The sequence below is a fragment of the Perca flavescens genome, chromosome 7 (genome assembly GCF_004354835.1).
Source record: "Perca flavescens isolate YP-PL-M2 chromosome 7, PFLA_1.0, whole genome shotgun sequence".
NCBI lineage: Eukaryota > Metazoa > Chordata > Actinopteri > Perciformes > Percidae > Perca > Perca flavescens.
The window spans coordinates 33,462,993-33,479,122 of record NC_041337.1 but is presented as its reverse complement, the minus strand read 5'-3'; the positions used below and the strand labels follow the sequence as shown (position 1 = coordinate 33,479,122).

At 39.7% G+C, this 16,130-nt stretch overlaps 1 protein-coding gene across 4 annotated transcripts in view; it reads right to left on the bottom strand.

Moving 5' to 3' along the window:
• Window positions 1-16,130, bottom strand: part of prkcz (protein kinase C, zeta) — a 114,942-nt gene that overhangs the window by 32,884 nt on the left and 65,928 nt on the right. For all 4 annotated transcript variants that reach the window (XM_028582005.1, XM_028582006.1, XM_028582007.1 and 1 more), the window contains 8 exons: window positions 14,906-15,037; window positions 11,189-11,279; window positions 9,806-9,861; window positions 9,113-9,307; window positions 4,356-4,453; window positions 3,613-3,699; window positions 1,281-1,416; window positions 994-1,081 (listed from right to left, as the gene is read on the bottom strand). In XM_028582005.1, coding sequence (XP_028437806.1) covers window positions 994-1,081; window positions 1,281-1,416; window positions 3,613-3,699; window positions 4,356-4,453; window positions 9,113-9,307; window positions 9,806-9,861; window positions 11,189-11,279; window positions 14,906-15,037 — 883 coding nt within the window. The remainder of the gene's footprint in view (window positions 1-993; window positions 1,082-1,280; window positions 1,417-3,612; window positions 3,700-4,355; window positions 4,454-9,112; window positions 9,308-9,805; window positions 9,862-11,188; window positions 11,280-14,905; window positions 15,038-16,130) is intronic.

Here is a 16,130-nt window from a genome sequence, read left to right as displayed (position 1 = left end):
ACAGGCTCGGGCTTGGTAAATGAGTGGTCAGGTGATAAGTTTTGATTAACGCGAAAATGGATGCTGAGGAGGTGAAACGGAGACTGGCCTCTTGAGGACTTATTTTATTTCTTTGTTCCAACTGCCTTATAGCAGATGTTAGTCATGAATAAATGATATTAAAATTTTATAAATGACTCATTCTTGACAAAAGGTAAAAGAGCTGTGTGCGTGCGCACATTCGAATAATGTCGGGCTGTAAACGGGTTCGGGCTTTTAAAAAGCTGGGCTATGGCCGAATTCTGTCGGGCTCGGGGCTTGTTGGGCCAGACTTTTAAGGCCCGATTACAGCTCTATTCTCTATTGGCTGTTGAAACAGGTGGCGTGCCTTTCGTTCTAAAACCAGAGACTTGACCAGCTAAGACGCAGGCGACACCATCAGCCGGCTTGAGTCGAGCTGAGACGGGCCGGTTCAGACCGCGGCAATTTTTCCTTGCGACGTTCTAAAACGATTTAGTCTCATCCAAGGTTTTTCCTTCCATTATAAGGCTTGGGTGCAGTACCCGAGTCGTTTTAGGGACCACCTAAGCCGAATTAATGTAAAATCAAAGCATCAAAACTAACTTGATGACTTTTCTCAGATCTAATGATTGAAGTGGGCCCCTTAGTTTTATTACTTATTTATTTATTATCTGCTCTAGCTTTTCCATTGTTTTATACACAGATATGGTAATAATAATGGTCTAAATCATGTGAAATAGTTTCTTTTTTTATATTGAAAAACATAACATTTTCTTGAGGGAGGACTGCTACCCTGCAACCTGTGTAGCTTAAGGCTACACAGGTTGCCTGGTGCAGATATGGTTGTGTGGGGGATGATTTTAGTCCATCCTTCATTGCCTTTCCATTTAAATGTAACGATTCACCATCAGCAACTTAGAAACCAAAATGTTATTTGTTGGGACGAGCGTTTGGACATGAACTGATCCAACCCAGTGTGACTCCGGTACTCACCGTAGTCCTCTCCTCGGAGGATCTCAGGTGCAATGTAGTTGGGCGTTCCACAGAAGGTACTCGTGGTGTCACCTGGTCTGATCCCCTCCTGTGGGAGGTGGCGGGAGAAGAAGTGGTTGCAGTGATAAAAGATAAGGGATATGATACGCAAGAACATATATGATGGACAAATAAACAAAGACATGGGCCCTTTTAGTCCTTCCAGTCAATACAGATCTGCTGCATTATTGATAACCGTACGCCAGCCGTCCACAAAATCGACTGGAATAAATCAATGTGTGTCTTGCCTTGCACATGCCGTAGTCTGTGAGCTTGATGTGTCCCTCGTGATCCAGGAGAACGTTGTCCAGCTTCAGATCTCGGTAGATGATGCCCTTTTCATGCAGGAAGTTCAGAGCGATACAGATTTCAGCAGCATAAAATCTGTGGAGGAGAAGAGAGAAATGCAGAGAATGATGTGTCTGACCTGTCCTATAGTGCCACCGTCAGGCCAAAAATGTCCCTCTTGTACACAAGAAAACACCAACATCTATAGACCTTTGTAGTTGCACATTGTTGTGTTGGTCTCTTATGACCATCACACTCACAATGGTCATTAATTAAGCCACAGAGATAAACATTGAACTGTAAAATCTGTTTTAAAATCCACAAGTTAATATTTTTATTTTCCAATTTACTGCTATTCTCCAGTAGTGCTCTGACTGTGGTTAGAAGAAAAAAGGGGGCTTTGCACTCTCTTACAGCTTTCATGTTTGAATAAAGCCAATGCACGGCATTTATTTAATGGAGACCTGTCTGAATGCAAAAAAAAACATTACTTTAACAGATGAAAAGGCCAGCAATTTTACAGATTCCATGTCTGGAAAGGGCTTATTAAGAAGATTTCATATCCCCAGAGGATGACCGCTTTCCATTCTGAACCCTAGAGCTTTCCTCTATTGCCACCCTCAAGACGAAATTAGATATCGTATGATCAGACAGACGGATCACCAAGTAATCTGCTGAGCACATACTGTACATGCTACTAAAGTAACTTTACTACACTTGACTTTATTAACGCCGACAAACCTATCAGCCCCACTGCTGGCTACAGCTTCTAGGGCGCTTATGTGGCTTAGGCTTCTTTAAATGATGATACACGAAAACATATATAATACAAGTGCAGCACATTTGGTTAGTTGAGTTTTAATGTATAAAGGGCTTTCATAAGCAGATCTATGTTACTAAAAAGATTCTCCTAAACATACACCTAATAGCAAACCCAACCTTTAAAACCCTTTAGTTTTGACCATGATTGGATGTACTTGGTGTGCGTCTTTGGTGAGTCAGTAGCGTTTCCTCTCCATGTGTAGGTAGTGTGTATTCTGTCTCTAGGAGATAAGCCTTCATTAACAGTGACGAGCCTCTCTCTGTCTGCCTGCTGTAAATCCAAGATTGTCAAACACTGAGGGAAAGACTGGAGTGGGGAGATGTTTGACAGAGAAATCACAAATCCCACATCGCTCCCCCACATTTTTTTTTTTTTTGTGACAGCCTCCATTGTGCACTGTTGTTTCATTGTGACATCAGACTGATAGAAGCTGCATCCTATCAGCAGCACCATCCATCGCCCACCGGCCCGCCTCCCCCACGGCGCGGGGGAATGCGGCAGGGCTCTCTCTTAGAGCACTGCTCATGAATATGTACAATCATTATGAGTGATTAACATGCTGCTTTGCATATGTACAGCCACTGTCTCCAGAATACAGATTGCAAGGGCCGATAGGGGCCCAACGGTGCCTCTCTAAATTACCCAGCCTTTGATCCAGCATTTATCAGAGCCGCAGTTGGAATGCCCCGCAAGTCGACAGGCACAATGAATTATGGGTGCTCATTATATTTCGCAGAGGTGGAAAAATAAGTGTTAAGTTAGATTTTGGTAGCGTTCCATGAAGAGCTTCAAAAGCATCCCATTAAGCATGCGTTTGTAAGGAGTTCTTAGAAGAAGAATGCTGTTGAGGAACATTTTAGACGTGCGTATGAAGGCATCTTTAATCGAACACAGACTCTCCAGCTGCCCTTGACCGCAAAACGCAAGACGCTACATAACATTAATACAAAAGAGGTTCAGTCAGTCCAACACAAAATAGTTGCCAATTACACAGATGTATTTCCTATGTGGCTAACCAAAATCCAATTATAAATCCATCCACTTCTATATTACCCTATGATCCTGCAGCATATTCCTGGAGGCCTCACTGTAGTAACTCCACTTGGTCCTGATAATTTATACATTACAGCATTTGAGAAAAGGCCAAAAGATAAAGCCACTTCACTTCATATGTGTTTAAAAATGTTTGCTTCCTGGACTTGTAACATCTCTGATATGAGATTTGATCAGGGCCACACGCAATCTGCGGCCGCAAATTTCCGCAGAATTTTCCGCAGATTTTAAACTAAACCTGTCCGTTAAATCCTGCAGATTTTCATTCAGGATCACCGCTGAAAACTGTAAAAAAAAAAAAAAAAAAATGCTGTTTTGGATCTGGTCATGATCCTAACAAACGTTCATTTTCCATGTCAAAGTAACACACTAAGGTAGACAAGCTGGTAGTATATATAGACAGGATTGCACTTTACCTTGCATGTTCTTCAGGGAGCTTCCTTTGTCGTTGCATATGAAACATCAAGTCCCCGCCGTTAACATATTCAATCACCAGAAATAACCTGGAAACCAGAACAACATGGGAAATCCATCAGTACACCACTGATGTTGTTTTAACAGAGGCTCTTTGAGAAATGTTAAGACTGGATCGCAAACCAATCAAGTGGTAGTGTTTCCTCTGTGCCAAAGAGCTCCAATGACATCGAGAAAGTTATTTAAATTGTATGTATTAACACATAAAAATGTATCCTGTGCATTTAGGTGGCACGTACCTGTTGTTTCATTTAGATGAAAAAAAATGGCTTCACTGAGCATGGTCAGGTTTAGTGTTTATATTGTTCTGCTAGTTTGACAAGCTGAGAGGAATAACCTACAATTGCTATGTCCACTGTATGCCTATTGTTCATTGTATGGTATGACTTGTTTATAAATTTGAATAGTTTTTAGACATACTTTTGAGAAGATCACCATATACATCCATTAGAAGTGTTTGGGAGGGGATCTCCACAGATGTCTTGTGTCTGTGGAGCTTTCTAAGTATTTGGACAGAGGGAACCACAATTGTGAACTTGCATAAAATGATTAATGAAGAACAGACCCATCATCAGAGTAATAATTCATATTACTGAAAAGTGCTGTCAGGTACTATGAGCTGCCTGCAACTGAAATGTATTGGCTTTGAATACAGTCTAAGTGTCAGCCTTATTATGCTTCTTACCGACTTTCTGTCTGGAAACAGGAGTGGAGGCCTACTAAGAATGGATTGGTGGACGCCTGCTCAAACACATGCTTCTCTGTCTGCACCCAGTCGATATCCTGGAGAGAGGAGGGGAGACAGACGGAGACAGAGATGCCAAGAAGGAAAGAGAATGTATTAACAAGGAATTTGTCTGATCAATAGACTTGCTCTGTGGTTAAACAGACAGAGGGAGATACACCATGCCATAGATAAAAATGTAGTCAGTCTTAAGAACAATCCTCACACTCTGGATTTTTCTCAGACTGTTAAGTTCCTGTTAAAAGGACGGACCTTGCATGGTATGCCAAATGATAACTGGTCCACCAGTTAGTCATTGACAGGAATAAAGGCTCAACATAACCTTCCACACCCAGACATAACTATACATACTCTATATTTTATATATACACATATATATATATATATATATATATATATATATATATATATATATATATATATATATATATATATATATATATATAAAATATAATGTCTTAAAATTCAAGTTTCTCCAAATGACAAACAAAGTGAAATTGAATGCACCATTAGTTCAACAAGGTGCACATGAATGCACCATGAAGTCCCATCGTGGCCCACATGCTTTACCGTTCAATTGATCGATTTTTGTGATTTAAAATTGAAATTGTGACACCCCTAATATAAGCCAAACCCACATTGTTCAATCCAAATTTGTCAAGGCATTTGACAATCCAAATGTTCGGACAAATAACATTGGGACAGTCAAATAGATTTGTTACCTAATTCAGTATTAGAAGCAACATTTTAATCTGTGAGGCTATCAAAAGACACAGTGTAGAGGCACTGATAATGACTGTGGTTAAACACATCAACGTGCATGTGGATCCTTCACTTGCTGAAAGGTAGACCACAGGTAGTAAGGGTGCACAATCCCACCTGGAGGATATTTACACCGGGCGCTGCGAGAAAAAGGCTAACGGAATCATGAAAAATCTACAGAGAGCCTTGAGCAAGCAGAAGAGATTGTACATCTATGTCAAAGGAAACATTATCTGAAGGCTATAGTAACACCAAGAATCTTTCAAGAATAAAAAGAAAGAGCCATATATACTGTACATTACAAACTGTGTCAAGTGCCTCAGCATTCTGTATTAATAGTCTGTGGAAATTAGTCTGGATCAATGGAAATATGGTTCTCAAAATCCCTTTGCTTCGGGAAACAACAACGACAAACTTTGAGCTAGCAAACCACACATTGAAAATGGCAAGCTCTGAAGAAAGCTGTAGTTGTGTAAATATGCAAATATAATTAGTGATCTATTCATTTATATTAGTGATGCCGATTTTGTACTTAATGTCCCAAAAGTGTGTACTTTAATCTTTATTTTATTGTATATATTACTGCAGTCATTTGGTGGACTGAGTCAGCTGTGGTTTTAATTTGCTAATACTTCAGTTACAGAGAGCGGTGAGTGTTTATCCTGAGGCGGGAATGTTTCATGCTGATTTAAAGTGTCATTAAGTTGATGATGGTTAATGTTTTATGTGATCTACAACAGAATGTGTCTTAATCTTGAGTTCCCAACGGTGTGCTCCAACACCTTATGGATAATTTATGACATCACAATAGAGACCCTATATTGTGCACTTGATTTCAAATTCCTTCTAGTCAACTCATTAGGAGTTGAGGAATTTATAATTATGCAGAATGTTATGACAGCACATCTCATATCGGTCATTTCAGCTCCTTTAGTTTTCTGTAGGAGCTCTCACAAGCTTCCTTTGATGTCAGGCAATTACAGTACTAAGAGATGAATTATTAAACTAATGTGCATTATTAGAGCCATGAATAAATTCAAATTCAACATTAGAAAGACTCGGTAGTTTCCTTAAATCCTTCTTACTAGGGCAAAATTGCATCCGTCTTAGAGTCAAATTTGTTTTGTTTTTCAGCTGACCAAAAGGGATTTGAACATTGGATTTTAGTATAGTGTTATACAGTGTAATATGTGGAAAAGAAAATCATATTATAAGTTCATGAAGGAAGTGGAGTCATGAAGCCTCTGTGACATGATTTCTGTTGTTCTCGATTAGTTGTGCAGATTTTGGATGACGCAGTAGCTCTGGACAGTGATCCAGTGGTTTGGGTTTTTTCAGGAGTTATATGTTGAGCAATACCGCCATCTAGTGAGTTTAGACAACACGCTGCAAAGTCAACAGGATGCAGCACTTCTCTCTCTCTCTCAACAGTTGTCTTTGATTCTTTTGTTTTTAAATCCTTTTAACCCTTGTGTTGTGCTCGGGTCAAATTTGATCCGTTTTCAATTTTTTTTTTATCAGAAATATGGGTTTCTTTCAACCAAGTTGCCCAAAAATAACTTGGATGTATGGATGAACATTGTATGGAAACCATACAACATTCTCAGACATAAACTGTGATTTTTTAATTGGTTTATTGACAATGAATTTAAAAAAGCATTGAAAAAAGTGACAAAAACGTTTTAAAAAAAAGCATAGAAAAAAAGCGACAAAAACTTCAGAAAAAGCGGCAAAAGAATTTCACTTACATGGTCGACAACACTAGGGTTAAAGATACAGTGTATGCAAAACACATAGTAACTGAACTTGCTTAGTCTTTATATTCCAATAGTGAACTCGGCAGAGGTGGAGCGGCCTGCAGGATCATTTTGTAAAGACTGTATGCTTTTACAAGAGACACCAGCAATGTCGGAGATCACACTACAGTTTCGCTTTTTTACTTAACAACTATTTTGCTGTTGCTCTTCTTCAGCTATGCTAACCACCAACTGAATCCCGCTCTGTACTTCACACACAGACATGAGACTGAAACAAAAACTGAATTCTGCTCTCAAGCAGGCATACAAAGCACTTTATCAACCAACAAATAAAAAAGTATTCATACAGTATACACTTGCGTTAATAGGTTTCAAAGATTTTGTGATGAGATGTTGGGTAGCTACAGCGTGATTGAATATTTAGCATGCCAATGAATAAAGAGAGCATCTGATGTTAAGCTGCTGATGATATGAAACAAAGCACACAAAGTGGAAATTGAGTGAAGTGGCTTCCACTTTCCCTTGTTGTAGTTTAGCGGATGACTTATGATTACACACAGTGACCACATGCATTCAGTGCATTCTGTATTAAAACCAAATCAAATGAAGGCTTATTTAAATGAAGACGAAACCAACTGCTATTCTGAGATAACAGAAGAGAAGTAATGCACCTTTGTTCACTTTGCTATCTACTGTACACTGTTGTTTGGTTTAATAACAAGTGTACCAAACTGTGGACATTCAGACTGGCTTGTACAGTATCAACCAACTCTAAGAAAGTACCTTGGACGTGTTTATGTACCTGTCCTCCCTGCTCCTGTCTCACATCCTTGACATCCCAGTAGGGCTGGATCCGAAAATTTGACTTTTTTATTTCTGGATATTTGTTCGTTGGGTAGGTATTCCATTTTCAATTTTGGGATTTGAATATTCATTATTTGTTTTGTTTTCCCTTTAATGCTGCAATTAAGTTGAGACAGAACCAACATTTGGAAAAAACGCAACCCGACGTCATGCTGCGGTGGCCAATCGTGTCACCGGCGACCGGCGGTTTTGAGGCGGTGTGAGAGTCCCGTACAAGGAAACATCACTGCCTCTATCGCTGCCACAAGAAGCACAAAAAAACGGTATTCGGGACATTTAATGTATAAAGGGCTTTCATAAGCAGATCCAAGGTACCAAAAATATTCTCCTAAACATAGACCTAATAGCAAACCCAACCTTTAAAACCTTTTAGTTTTGACCATGATTGGATGTACTTGGTGCGTCTTTGGTGAGTCAGTAGCGTTTCCTCTCCATGTGTAGGTAGTGTGTATTCTGTCTCTAGGAGATAAGCCTTCATTAACAGTGACGATCCTCTCTCTGTCTGCCTGCTGTAAATTCAAGATTGTCAAACACTGAGGGAAAGACTGGAGTGGGGAGATGTTTGACAGAGAAATCACAAATCCCACATCGCTCCCCCACATTTTTGTGGGGGAGCGATGTGGGATTCTTTTCCCTAGAATTTTTTTTTTTTTTTTTGCTTACTCAGTAAGCAAGAATCAGTGAGAGTTGACACATTAAATATTAAAAAAAAAGTGCCATTTATTAATACAATAAAACGGTATACTCCTCCATATATATATATATATATATATATATATATATATATATTGTTATCATTTCAAAACTGCAGAGGCCCTGTGCTTTAATTTGAAGAGATTTGAAGACTCAGATACCCGCGCACTTAGCCAAACTAATGCAATTATACAGTAGCATGCCTACTTCTTTTATTATTGTAGTGTTATCATCAACAGTTTGTTCACCACTTGTTTTTGGCTCAGTTTTATCAAGGGGCAAAGTAGGGGGTGTTTGTGTAGGGACAGAAAACCTAGCCTATGTGATATTTTTGACTAAAGTATTTTGGGCCAGCCCAGTGTCAATTGAAAAAACAATGGGCCACCGATCTAGGCCTACCACTTTTATGGACCAGTTTAAAAACTAAAAACAAAAAGTGGTCGGCCCACCGGGAAAGTGCCCGGTGTGCCAGATGGCCAGTCCGCCCTTGCTCATGACTGTCGAGCCGCCATACTCCTAGAATCCCAACAAATGAAAATCGCAATACAAATCGAATCGGCACCTATGTATCGTCAAAGAATCAAAATCGGGACAAAAGCATATGGTCCCAGCCCGTCTCACCTCATCGTCATGGACCAGCTCCTTCTTCACCACCTTCATGGCGTACACCTGCTTGTTCTTCTTTAGCCGAACCAGCAGCACCTTGGCGTAGCTGCCGCGCCCGATCACTCGGATCAGGTCAAAGTCCCCCAGGCCCAGAGCCATGTCCTGGGACAGCTTAATGCCGTCGATGCCATCCACCACTGCTTTAATGTCCTGGAGGGGGACAGAGGGCTGTCAGTGGATCGATACATTCACAACACATATGTAGGCTAGAGTTTAATGAGTTTAATAAGTAGCAATGCTTACCAAATTATTATTTACTATAATTAAGAACATTTGTTTTCCTTTTCCCAAATATGTAATATGTGTATTGTATTAAAAAAAGACATTATTACAGCCTGTGACTGCAGTCATAATAAAGGAACTTATTTTACAAACTATAAGAGCAAAAAATATGAAACTCTGAATCTCTTTTAATGAGTATATATATGTGAGTTAGCGTTTTAGTTTGATTTTTTGTTTTTACGTTTGTTATGTTTCTGGTAGAAGAATGATCAAGTAGCAATGCTTTCCAAATTATTACTTATTAATAAATATGTAATATGTGTATTGTATTCAAGAAAAACATTATTACAGCATAAGATATGAAACTGGTAATCTCTTTTAAGGAAAGCCAAAGTGAATCCTGTTGCAATTCAGATCCCTTCTCACCTCTGTCTCTGCGTCTTCTGTTTTATCCAAGGAACAGTTGTGTGGTAAAAAAGATACTGCAAACGACAGACAGAGAGAAAGCCACTGAATTTTGGAGACATTCGTAATGTGACCGAATCGAATCAGCACTGATAGGTTTAACATGTTGCTCCTTTCTTTGGCCAGTAGAGGGAGGCAGAGGACACCGAATCAAGTCCAGCCATCAACGGGGAATAGCAAAACTAGGTCAAACCCACAGAGCATGTCATATCAGGGATCCCCACACAGACCCCCACATCAGCCCAGGCTCCTTTTAATAGGATTTAGGACTGTTGTTTAATGGGATCCCATCAGAGAGGCGTAATGTGGTTAGATACAGTAACAGCTGAGAGTTACACAAGTGAAGATAGTGAATGTGAGGTGAAGCTACCAAGGTCTAAAGTATCCATTCATTACATCATGTGTATCGGCTGTACTTTACATGTAATATACAGTACAAATAGTGTGCACTGGAAACACTGAGGACACATTTTAATGTCATACCCCTTTGTAGATAAATGTACAGCTCTTTATTGTTGATAATTTAAACTCACGGGAGTTGTGTTACATTACAATACATTACATGTCATTTAGCAGACGCTTTTATCCAAAGTGACTCCCAATGAAGTGCTTTCAACCCTGAAATTACAAACTCCAGACAACAAGTAGTAAGTGCAAGTACATTAGCTTCAAATAAGCCAAAGAGCCATATGAAAGTGTAGCTATAAAAAAAAGTGTATTTTTGAAGCTGTTGCTGTCTTTTGGGTTCCGCTGCCACAATGCTTGAAATGTGAGGAGCAGGTTTGGGATTTGACAAAGTTTACATGACAGAAAGCTAATAAAAACTGCGCGCCAAGTCAGGGCTCGGTTCCATAAAGAGATCTTAGAGTGGTCTGTAAAAAATAGAGACCTATCGGACTGACCTAAACGTTTAGCCACCCCACCCATGGTAACAATCAGTGAGACAAAAAAAGAAATAACAAAAATACATGACTCATAATTTGTGGTTGTTAACAATGTCGTGGAGCCAGTAATGAGAAGGGAAAGAGTCTTTAAAGAGTGCAGTAACCTGTTGGACATATATCTATATATATATATCTATATATCTATATATATATATATATATATATATATATATATATATATATATATATATATATATATATATATATATACATATATAACAGCGAAAAACTATCCGGAGCCCGACTAAGTGCTAGTGACAGCAGAGTGACAACTAATTGATTAGTCAATTATGTTTTCAAGCTCTAGTCTGAAGATGTAAGGCAAATATTGAGCGTGTATAGTACGTACCTTCGACATAACAAAACACTGGAGCCAATAACACGGCAGCATTCTACTTACTTCCGTCGGTGTCCTCTGTGTCATCTGGTGGAAGGTCCACTTCTTCACTCTTGGCATCTGAAGGGGGCTCCTGTGATGGCATGACTGGATCCTGAACAAAGAGATTAAAAACTTCGACAAATTCTTTCGCGACACACCCCCCCAAAAATCCACTCAAAAATCCACTCATGGTTTTAAGCTCCTGGTCGAGTGTGTGATGAATCATGTTTGCAAGGAAAGCTCTGTGTTTGGAGAGACACCCTCAGCTAATGTCCAGACATGCTGCTGCTCCCAGACTCTAATGACAATGTGGAGGTTTCACAGGGGTGGCGGGGGGTGGGGTCACCTTATCATCTGATACTGAAGATGTCGGGTTGACGCTTTGATCAGTGGTGGAATGCAACTAAGTACATTTACTTGTACTGTACTTAAATACAAACTTTGTACTTTACTTGAGTCTTTTCTTTTCATGCCACTTTCTACTTCTACTCCAATACATTTCAGAGAGAAATATTTTACTTTTTACTCCACTACATTCATCTGAGAGCTTTAGTTACTAGTTAATTCACAAATTAAGATTTTTGCACCCAAAACACATGTAGTTTATAAAATATAAGGTTTTATTATAAATTAAACTACTTAGCAATATACAGGCCTACAAGTCCAGCTGACATGATTAGCAAATGTATCACTTGACACAACTGTTTCCAGTTTCTGAAATCTTTCTGCATTGAGTACTTTTCCTTTTAAGACTTTAAGTACCTTTTCCTGATGATACTTACATACTTTGACTTAAGTAACATTTTCAATGCAGGACTTTGACTTGTAACAGAGTATTTTTTGTGGTATTAGTACTTTACTTAAGTAAAGGCTCTGACTACTTCTTCCACTGCTGGCTGTGATCAAAGTAAGCTAAGTACCAGAACTACATTGATCTGAGTCTGGATTTGGGATCTTTGTGCTTGGTCAGATGCTTTGTGGTCGAATGGATTGATTACATGGAGCACACCGGTTTGCCGTCACTAAACTTAGTGCATCATTTCAAAAGAATGTGAGGAGGAGCTGCAGAAAGACCAACAGGAAGTGTACCAATAGCTCGAATGCATTGATCTCTCGTCAATATGTCTGTGCTACTATGGCGGCACCATACATTTCTTACACATTCATTCAAACAAATGAATGCTGACAGTGACTGGGAGATGGGGATCACAGGGCTACTGAGGAAAAGTATTTAAGTGCTAACTATTTTTCTGTCCAAAACTTCAACCCAAAAGTACAGAGGGCAACCCAAAGCACAGCGTATGAACGGAATTAGGCCGGTTACACGCTGGACGCGTCTCAGCTGCGTGGCGTTTCTGTTGCGTCTCAGCTGCGTGGCGGTTGCGTGGATTTTTCTGTGTCCTACACACCAGAAGCGTGTCTGACGCAGTATTGACTGCAAAATATGTTACAGAATATTTCGTTCTGTATGACAGGTGCAATATTTGAAAATCTTTTCTCTGAAATGTTGTATTACATTTATATCGACATTGATGTCAAAACCTCGAGACTTTCAAATATCAAGATGGCATTTATTAATATGCATTTGTGTCTAAATGACATATAAACATATTTTCCTATTCTATTTGGCCTGGAAATGCTTCCAACACACTCGCGTCTCGCGTGAAAAATAGGCGTGGGTTCTATTTCTAGCAGACACGCGTCTCAGCCGCGCCTGAGACATGGGAGCCAAAATAGAAATGGACACGCCACGCGGCTAAAACGCTCATGCGACACGTCCAGTGTGTAACCAGCCTTAGTGTTCCTTGCACAGAAGATGATTTCAAAAGGTCAGCCTGGCATTTAAAGAGTAATATCAGAGCTGTGATTCTATTTCTACTGATGAAAAGAAGCTTTCCACTGTTATTTCCACGTTATTTAACCATGATGAAAAAAACTGCAACAACCCTAGACTTGACGGTAGTTTATCACAACATAAGAATAAAAAATAATAAAATATACATCAATCTACAGTATTATCTGTAACTGCTTATCCTATTCAGGGGGCAGCTGACATTGCGGGATGGCGGGATACACCCTGGACAGATCCCCAAACTATCCCAGGGCTGACACACATGGAGCCAGACAACCATTCACACTACAGGGCAATTTAGAGTCAACGGATAACCTAATAACACCTGCACGTCTTTGGAACTGTGGTAGGAAGCGAGAGAACACGGAATAAAAACCCTCGCCAACGCCGGGAGAACATGCAAACTCCACACAGAAGGGCCCAAACCTCTTGCTGTGAGGCGACAGTGTTAACCAGGGCGTGATTTTCCGGGGAGGGTGCGTGGGATTTCCTCCTTTCTGGTCTACATATCCCTGCCTATGCTGAATCATTTTTATCCCCAGTGGGGACAAAATGTACCCTTTTTTCCGCCTTCAAACTAGGAAAAGTTGATTTGGACACGCCCTAAATGCAGCTGCGCCAGGCGCTTCACGGCGTGCGCTTAGATCGATAAAATAGGGCCCGTAGGGCCACAGAACGATAAAATCGTAGCGGCAGTTGTTTAGGTGACTGTGAGCCGGCTACAAGACCGCCAGATGACAGTCCTTTATCGGGGGCCGCGTATTTGAGTTTAGCCAGAAAAAGTGAGCGCCATGCCGCGATGACAGTTAAGTTTAGGCACCAAAACGACTAGTTAAATTTAGGAAAAATATTGTGGTTACTCCGGAGGTTTTTTTTCACCGCAAAGTGAACTCCGCTCTCCAGGTTGAAAGCGCTGTGTTTTATGTTGACACCACGTTGTGCTATTTTATTTAGAGATTATTTTCCATTCAATATTGAAGTGCATATTGAAGGGTTTGGCATGCCTGGCTGAAGTGACACTCTATCCGTGGTACTGGAAGGGGGATTTAATTCTTGCATGTTTTGTTTTGTTGTGCATGATCAAAGAACATCCCCTCCTCTGCTTTTTTTCACAAATCGCACCCTGCTGTTAACCACCGCACACCACTGGGCCGCCCTTATAATAAATATATAAAAAAGATATAAAAAAGAAAACCGATGAGGTAAGGAACACGAGCAGTCAGGTGTTCAGACAAGCTGAGAACAGACCCCCAGGTTAGACTAACATATTTGGAAAAGAAAAAAAGGCTGAAGAGTAAAATGATCATCTAAACTGTGATAAGCAGACCCACTTCCTGCTTTAACCTTGATCTACTTTACTTTACGGTAGTTTTCCTGTGCAATGAGGGATTATTACCAACCTGTTCACACTTTGTATTTTGTTATTTTAGGTGGTATTGAATCTGGCTAAACTGTTAGCTTCTTTACAGGAGAGTACGTTGGTATAATAACTGATAATAATGAAAACTATGAAAATAAGACCCACATTGTAATAAACCAGAATTATGTTTTAAAACATAAAAAAAATACTTGTCTACAGTAGCATAAAGCAGCCTTTGAGTACAGTATAAGCAGCGGTGGAAGAAGTATTCAGATCCTTTACTTAAGTAAAAGTACTAATACCACACCATAAAATACTCCGTTACAAGTTAAAGGTCCAGTGTGTAACGTGTTTAGTTGTTCTTTCTCAAAATCTGTGTTGCCCGTTCACAAACTTGTCATGAATATTTACCACCACCATCAATTCAAAGTATTCCTTTTGGCTTGAAATTTTACATTTGCGTTTGCATGAACTGGGGTAGACGCTCCATATTCATGCTCCGGCCGGTACATGATGAAATACTCACCATAAGCCTTTGGCAGGTCTGAGGGATGAGTCTGTGACAGCGCTTATGGACCAGCAGTTTGCAGTTGATACACTTGTAGCCCTGCCTGCCCAGCCCCCATATCCTTTCACTACAGTGGCCACAGTAGGCTTTCTGTAAGACACACACACACACACACACACAGGACAGGACACACTCACAGGTTAGTCTTTAACTCACACGCTTACTGATACAATCACTAAAAAAAAAAAATCACAGACTTAATGCAATAACGGACTCGGACTCTGTGCAATAATTGTGTGTATATATATACTTTTAAGTATTTATTTATAGCATGGGTAGTAATGTGTATGTGATCATGGGCATGAGTGAGGTGTGTGGGTGTGATTGTGCATATATTTTATCTTGTATTTTCTAGTGCATACTTGATTGCTCCAAAAAAGAGTTGTGTTGTGTAAATCTATGCAATGACAATAAAGGATTATCAAACTTTTTGTAACTGAGTTTTCATCAAGGATTTACGAACACACTAACCGCTCACAAATATACGAATGTGATAGGTGTACATGGCAGGCGACAGGGGAACCCTTTTCCAGATGAGGTCAAACATCAGATTTATTGCACATTTGTACTTACTACATTATTGTATTGTTTAATGCAGGGCTATTTTTGTTCTGAACGCCACTGAGTCAAATATACACTCTCCATTCAGCTTTGTTTTTGGTCTCTACCAACTCCGGAGGGAAATGTTGGTCTCTTTAGCTGCTGCACGATCCATTGTGTTCACCAGCTAGTTGCTGCCTGTGTCTGTCTGCTGTTTGCTGCTGAGCAGGTAGTGCACATTGGCTTTATCAGAGCTTTTTCCAACCTCAATTTTCACACAATACCCAGTACCTTTGACACATATTATATATGTATTGTATTTACAGTATGTTTTTCATAATGTTTCTTTCTTTTTAGATTTTAGATTAATAGGGTACTTGTAGACCCAGGGTGTCTGTGAATGCATCAATGAATTCACACGTTTTTGAGTAATACGTGATACAGATTTGTTGTACCATATATAAATTAAATTCCAAAAACCCATTTTATGTGCTTATGCTTTATGTGTGTGCATTATGTGTATAATAATTTCTTGAAGGTGTCTTTGAAAGAAGTATGTAATCTGGTACAAAGTGACAAAGTGGTGGATTTCTTTCATTCTTTGATAAAAAAAACTGCTCCCCTTGAACCCAAGCAAAAATTA